This window comes from Corvus brachyrhynchos, unplaced genomic scaffold (genome assembly GCF_000691975.1).
Source record: "Corvus brachyrhynchos isolate BGI_N302 unplaced genomic scaffold, ASM69197v1 scaffold150, whole genome shotgun sequence".
NCBI classification, from domain to species: Eukaryota; Metazoa; Chordata; class Aves; order Passeriformes; family Corvidae; genus Corvus; species Corvus brachyrhynchos.
In genome coordinates, this window is record NW_008236162.1 from 1,224,146 (window position 1) to 1,231,931 (window position 7,786).

Here is a 7,786-nt window from a genome sequence, read left to right on the forward strand (position 1 = left end):
GGCAGAGCAGGAGGCAGCACACTCCAAACCCGAGGCAAGGGATGCAGGAAAACCCAGGACAACAGGAGCTCTGTGAGGAGCAAGCAGGGGGAGAGCTGGGAAAAACAAATGTAAAATGAACATTTAGGGATTATATTCCATGGCTGGGATTATGTCATGCTTAGCACCGATATCAGCTCCATGTACACATTACCTACTCCTTACATAAACCTTACAGAGCTCTCCTTGCAAAACACACCCTGGGCACTTTAGGGGTTTGTTTCTTGACGAAAGAGTAAAATGAGCTTTTTATTCCTCATTAATATTTGTACCCACACAATTACTTTTTCCTCAATGGCACACCCGAGGCCACTCAACAGCTCCAAATCCCAGTTCAAATGTGAATTCCCTTAGAACCTTAATAGATTTGCATTAGTGAATATTATTTACTGCCAGAACCCAGCAAAAAAAAAAACGTGGGACTGAAGGCGCTTGTTTGTCCAAACATTTGGGTGCCACGGGCAGGTTATTTGTGGCAGGGTGAGGTTTCTATCTCCAGTGTAACCCAAGTGATTTAAGGGATGGGGATATTGGATCCCTGTTTTCCACCCTGATGTTCCAAGTGCTGGCAAGACAAGGAGCAAGGAAACGGAGCAACAGCTCAGTTCCAGAACAGCACGAGCCCAAATCCAGAGCACGGAGGGGATAAAAATCCCAATGTTCCAATTCCTACCTTGTTTAGCTGAGTGCATCATCAGGGCTTTTGAGGAACGGGCACCATTTGTGCTGCAGCTTCTCCTCAGACTTTGAAGCACTTGGTAACCTTTAGTGATTTCATCACCAGGATTTCAAAAAGAAGGCTCATTTATCTAGTTTAAAACATTAAACTTTGCATTTTAGCTGTTCTAAGGGGGTTTTGCTTCTAGAGAGGGATTGTGAGGAATAAAAGCTCTGTTTGCAGGGTGGGGGGTGGCTGGTTTGATAATTCCATTTTAGTCCTTCCTTGGTTGAACCCTCAGAGACCTCTGGGCACAGTGACTGAATTAAAAGGTGTTATTGTTATTATTATTAATAAATAGGATTGTGCAGACCATAAAACACGCTGCACAACATGGAATATCTCAGCTGCAGAGTGCCAGGGCTTCCCTGCACTGCTTGGCAATGCTGAAACCCAGCAGTAAAAGCTCCATAAAGAATTTAAACCCAACTCAGTGGAGTTGGAGGCCAGTCCTTTGCAGGCTTCTGTCAAGAGCTTTTACTGCTCCTTTGCTGGGGCTTGTGGCTGCAGCTTTTTCAGGTTCTTGGTAGACCCTAAACTCTTAAAGCCTTGAATCACAACTATTTATCACCCATCAGGGAGCTACATAAAATGTATTTTCCTTCAGAGTGACTATTCTCATAAAAAAAAACTAATTTAAAAAGAAAGAAGACAATTAAGAATGTTTTTTAAAAACCTACACTACAGCCCAACTTAACAGGGATCCTTAAACCTGAAAAGTCTGACCCCCAAAAAATTAATGCCACCTGCAAGCTGTAAATATATGTATTATTTAATTTTTTTTTTCCTCAAGTATTTTCTTTGGCTGTTACATTCAGCTGAACAAGGCCTAAAAATTGTCAAACTAAATTCTTGTTTAAGAGTGTACACTACAGCCCAACTTAACAGGGATCCTTAAACCTGAAAAGTCTGACCCCCAAAAAATTAATGCCACCTGCAAGCTGTAAATATATGTATTATTTAATTTTTTTTTTTCCTCAAGTATTTTCTTTGGCTGTTACATTCAGCTGAACAAGGCCTAAAAATTGTCAAACTAAATTCTTGTTTAAGAGTGGAGCTCTAACTACTGCCAGTTTGAGTGAAACACACAGCCAGGTTTGGGGAATACGTTTTATTTATCTTGGCTGCGGCGTGGGGTGGAACATTTTCCATCCCATCCGAAGGCAGTCAAAAAGGGGTTGAAATATTGCACAATAAAAGCCATTCATTATATCTGTCTCCTCTGCCTTCCAAAAACAGAGCTGCCTGACCAGCCCCAAAGCCGGGCAGGGGGCAGGAAGATGGGAGTCAAGGGGTCACTGGAAATAACCCAAGACTAACACCAGGTTTTTCAGGTCTGGCTTAGGGAATCTGTTCCATGCCCTCACTCCCAGAGCACACAGGTTTTCCTGCTCCCCCCTCCCAAGCCTGGCTAAAGTAGTTAATTGCTCTGTTATGCACAATTTACGGGAGTTAATTACAAAACTAATACATTAGGCTGCTTGTCTCCCAGTCACAGGCCCAGCTCCAGCTCCTCCGCTGGGACTTGGGGAAATTGGACCTTGTTTCAACTTAAAATATTTTGATTTTACTTCCTCATTTTAAAACCGTGTTGAAGGAATACCCCACTATTTTATATTTATTTCCAGTGCTCACCTACCTGTTGGCAGCTTGAAAATGCAATTTCTTTCCCTGCCCACTCCTGTTCCTGTATGTTGAAGCCATCCTTGCCCTTCTTCAGGGGAATTTCCCACCTTTCTCCACCTCCTTGTCCACAGCTCTAAGAATCTGTTGCTGTTTGCTTCCCTGTTCATCGCTAAAGTCTTTCCAGGTCTAAGAGAGTGAGGATTCACAGTGAGGAGGAGGAAGATTCGAGCACAAACTTTTAAACATTTCTAAACAACATCTGGCCCAGATGAACCCACAACAGTGACATTTATAGGCAGCACTCAGGTGTTTCAGCATCTTCTATCGCTCATTAGTCAGGAGAAAGTAGAGAAAAAGAAGCTGAAAACCAGATTTATTTAAAATTGGTTATTTTAAAGTGAAATAAATAAAGCAATACAGTTCTTGTTATTTTTTCCCCCCTGCTTACCATGTCAAGATGAGAACACTTGTCCTTCCCTTAACTCATATGGGAGAAGTTTGGTCATCTCATCCCCACTTTTATAACTTATGTGCACTTTAATTAAGGCAAAATATTGGCATAAAATAATTCCTGGGAAACATTAACACTTTCCCTTGAAAACCTACTGGAGAACTTGGGGTAAGTGCTGTTCTTTGTACCTTGAGCAAAGTGAAGGAGAGACTTTTCCAACTGTGAAATAGCTGGCAGATACCCAGCTCTGAAAATCTATCACCACTGCACTTCACAAAAGTGATGTGTAATTACTCTCACTTATTAACAACATCATAATTACAGAGCAGCAAACAATCAGCCTTTCCAGGCCCAGCACTTGTCCTCCCTGCCAGTCAGAGCAGTAATTATGTGGCAAGCTGCTAAATGCAATTATTCACCAGTGCACACCCTGGGCTGGCTGGTACCTGCTGAAGTCATTTAAAGTCCACACAAATTAAAGTGGAGAAGTACTTTTAAACACAAATTCATCTTTATAAAAGCCCTCTGAAGGGAGAAGGGTCTCCCTTTGGAAGAGTAAGGAAAGAGAAGTGGCAATGCCATGGATTTATTTAGATGCCGCTACAAAACACAGGCTGAGCTGGAGCTCAGCACACAAAAATGGGATAAAACCACTGGAATCTCCTTCAGGCAGAGCTGGAAACCAGAACCTGATAAAGTCCTGACACCTCTCTGCTCTCACACCCCTTGACTTTATTTCTTATACCCACCACTAAGACAAGACACAGCTCCAGAAAAGCTGCTGGTCATTCTGAGGGAAATGTTGATTTTGGAAAAGCAGATCTGAACATGGCCCAGCACTGCTGGTCCCACTCCCTGTGGGACCCACAGGCACCAGGTGTAGGTTCCACAATTTCAGGAGTTCACTGAGGTCCTGCTCTGAGGCAGAGCAGGGGCTCAGGTGAGATCAGGGTGTTTAAAGCCCCAAGAAGCTGCACAGGCCTTGCATGAGGAGCTGTCCCAAATTCCCAGTTCCCCCAGCAGAGCCATTCCCCAGCTCCCCTGCTCCACCAGAGATTCCATCCCAGGGCTGGACTGTTCAGCAAGCCCCACATCAGCTCCTGCAACCTCCACAAGCAGAAAACACAGCCAGAGCCCTCCAGAGGCCACCCCAGCCTATCCCTACCCCAGGAAGGATCATCTGTCATTCCTGACAGGTATTTGTTTAATCTGCTCCTAAAGGCCTCCAGTGATGGAGATTCCACACCTCCCCAGGCACTGTATTCCCCTGCTCAGCTGCGAGAACTTTTCCTTAATGTTTAACAGAGACACTTTGCTCTGATTTAAACACGTTTCTTGTCCTTCTCAGGGCAGATATGGAGAACAGATTATTGCCCCCACCCCTGCACCTTCTGCACAGCTGAGGCCTTGCTCAAGTCCTCTCCAGATAAAGGAGATGAATTATTTTGAGGACAAATTCTATCCAGAGAAGGACAAAAGGAACTAAAAAGCACCATAAAGAAGTAGAAATATCTCTTGGAAAGAACTGCAACCTCTTCATTTCTTGTAGGTTCCCTTACTCTACAACTGCCATCAAGCCTCCACAAATAAGCCCTAACAACCCTTTTCCACCCAGCTGTGCCAGGAGGAAAATCCAAGCTTGGTTTTCCTCTCCTTACCTTTGTTCTTCTCTCTTCCTGCCTTCGCTCCCACCTTGAGCTGAAGTGCACCTGGGGAACCCCGAGGCGAGCTCCCTATGCTGCTGTGGCTGAACTCAGGACAGCAGCCCACAGAACGAGCTCTGGGCAGCAGCTGGGATTAAGCCCTCCTGTATCAAACACAGGAATTTATTGCCTCTTCCTCCAGGACAACTCTTTGATCTCACTATTCCAGTCTGACATTCGGGATGTGACAGCCCCAGAGTCACCCAGTGCTGGATTTGGTACCTAAAAGCTGCACAGAGACACCCAGACAGCTCAAGTACAACTTGACTCTGTTAAAGCACACAAAGCAATTGCCATCTAAAACTCACACCTGGTTCCAGCCCATCATAATTTCACTTTTCCAGTTTAATTCCAGTGCATGGTTCAGTTGCTTTGCTTTGAACAGTAAAAGTAGCAACTATGACTAATTTACTTACTCATTTTTAAGTTTTTAATTTTAGCCTTACTGAATTGATAAGCCTCTCAGAGATTTTGTCCATGATATTATCTTCCAGTTCCCTTCCGAGCAGAAAGCTCAGCCCAGCCTGCCCTCTCCTGGCAGCCAAGCACAGCATCCAACCCAGGAACTCTCCCCAGTCTGCTTCCAAACCTAACCCCAAAAGCAAATCCCCAGATCAAACATCAAGGCAACTGTTTTTGGAGGGCTTTAAGACACATAGATGTGGCACTTGGGGACATGGTTTATGGGCCACAGGGCAGTGCTGGACTCTGATCTTAAAGCTCTTTTCCAACCTCAATGATTCTGTAACTCAAACAGCACTTAAGTAGTGGAGTTTCTTTCAAGCTGCTTTAGGAATTCTTGTCTTGGGAGAAAGAGGCATAAAAATCCAACTGCTCTGGTTGCTTTCAAGCTCTATAAAAGCAGCCAAGTACATCAAGGATTTTATCCCACATCACTCATGGTAAAACCCAGGTCACAGAAGGGACTGTGCTGGACACAAAGCCATTTCCTGCACGCTGGCACTGGGATCACTCTGGGCTGGAACACCTCAGGATAACAAATGAAAGCAGCAGCAAACCTTGGAGCAGACCACCTCCAGTGTTCACTCTTTATTCCATTGTTCCAAGCAGAAAATGCAAACAGGAAGATGACAGGGTAAGGCCTGGCCAACGGCAGCTGGAGTCAGGACACACACACAAGGCTGGGAAGGAAGCACAGCTTTCCTGGTCAGGAATGGTTCTCTCCCCTCGGCCAATTTCATTTTCCAGGTGAATTTTATACATAATAAAGATTTTAAAGCTTTTTTTTTTTGTTTAATGGCCACCCTTTACATCAGAAAATTCATGAATTCTAACACAAAGTCCTACTTGAAGGAACTCCACCTCTGCTCATGCCCAAAGTCATTCCAGAAGATGGAAGCAAGTTCCCCACTTCCTCCTCTTCCCTCTCAAGAAGTGATTCCTTTATTATTTGCAGACAATCTCTTTCTGGTGTATTTTTGCAATCTAGAGGAAAATATAGGCAGATTTCAAGAGCAGTTTACAGGGAATGGTCAAGCACATGGGAAATAAACCCTTTGAGCAACTGTAGCTGGAAGGACACATCTTACACCATGGTTTAACTGCTAAAGATGAACCCACATTTATCTGGGAGAATTTTTTATTCTCTTCATTACCTGCCATAACTGTACCAGACCAGTGCTCTGAGCCAGTCTCCCACAGGTCAGATCTTCCAGCATTTCAGGCACCAAGACAAGGAAAATGAGTTCTAAGTTATCCAGAAAATGAGTAAGAAAATAAGTGAGGAATATAAGCAGGAAAGAGAAGAAAACTGCACTTGAGAACACACACAAGGCTCTAAGAGCCACCTTCACTTCAGAAAATCAGAGCTGCCGGAGACCTCTTTCAATTGTAGCTCAAGAGTTTCTGCTTCTTCCGAGTGTTTTTGGTTACTCCTGTCCTTCCCACACCCAGAATTTGTGTTTCTCCTTCTCTGGGTGGGAGCCCAGGGTGTTTTTCGAGCTGTGGCTTCAACAGAGGCCCTCCTGCCCCCCCTGCCAGGACCAGCAGCAGGAGGAGCAGAGCCCTCGTTCTCCTTCCCTGGGGCAGGGAAGCGGAGGAGGTTTTGCTCCCTGTGGTGAATATTCTCGGATCCTGCCAGGATGGATGTGCTGATGCTTCTCCTGGCTTTGGGAGCAGCAGCTGGGAGGGGAGGCTGCTTGGGAATCTCACTGAGAAGCTGAACCCATGCAAGTCCTTCACTTGCTGCATCCTTGCTCAGCCTCATGCTGCGCCTCACCCTGCCCTCAGCACCGGCACTGCTCTTCCTCCTGCAGGGCTGGGGGGATCCCTCCTTCGGCCAGGGAGCTGACAGAACTTCTTCCACACTGTAACAGGCAACTGCAACATCAGTCCCAGGTACTTCCAAGTTTCCAGCTGGAGGGAAGTAGAAGGCACTGCCGCTTCTTCTTCTTCTCCTTGCTGGATCACCTCTGACAGAATCCTTCTGAGGACACTCGGTTCTCTGGGCACCCTCCTGTACATCCTGTTGTTCCAGAATTTCCAGCCCACGTAGGAGATTTCCTTGTGATTCCTCCTTTTCTAACAAGGAACTGCTTTCTTTTGCTTCTTTTTCACGTGGAGTCTCTTCACCTGGCTGGAAATACTCAGCGGTATCCAAATCACCTTCTGCATCTGGCACAGTCTTTGAAAACTGGGGGGATAAAAAAAATAATTCTTAAATTTTTTTAAATATAGGCAAAAGATAATCCATGAGAAGCCAGTTTCAAACAGCTGAACTGGCTACTGCTCTCCTCACCTTGTCAGTTTCCCAAATCCCAACAACTGACAGGGAATCCTGCAGGCTGGAATCCGTTTCAGTGTGAGGCCAAACTGAGGTTGCTTGGGAAGCAGAGAATCCTGGAATGGCCAGGGTTGGAAGGGACCTTAAAGATGATCCCATTCCAGCCCCTGCCATGGGCTGGGACACCTTCCACAGGCCCAGGGTGCTCAGAGGCTCAGCTGAGTTCTGAATGCTCAACACCTCCTTCCAAGGATGGAGGTTCCACGGCCTCCAGGCTGCCTGTTCCACAGTTTATTCACTCTCTGTTTTTTTTTCCCCCCAAACATCACTTCTGTGATCCCTAAGCCCACCAGTTACCTCAGCAGCAGTGCCAGGAGCACACTCCAGGCTCCCTGGCACCTCAGAGTCTCCAGTGCCAGAGCTGGTGGCTGCTGCCTCCTCCAGGAGCCCAGGGCCTGGGCACACAGCAGCTGCACAGAGCTCCTTCCCTGGCACCCTTCCAGCCA

At 45.9% G+C, this 7,786-nt stretch overlaps 1 protein-coding gene across 1 annotated transcript in view; it reads right to left on the minus strand.

Moving 5' to 3' along the window:
• Positions 1-5,553: 5,553 nt before the first annotated feature.
• The window catches only part of CDCA2 (cell division cycle associated 2), an 11,096-nt gene continuing 8,863 nt past the window's right edge, over positions 5,554-7,786 (minus strand). Inside the window, 3 exon segments of the mRNA XM_017731664.1 lie at positions 5,554-7,190; positions 7,638-7,755; positions 7,757-7,786. The exon segment at positions 7,757-7,786 is cut by the window's right edge and continues 58 nt beyond it. Coding sequence (XP_017587153.1) covers positions 6,348-7,190; positions 7,638-7,755; positions 7,757-7,786 — 991 coding nt within the window. The 3' untranslated portion in view covers positions 5,554-6,347.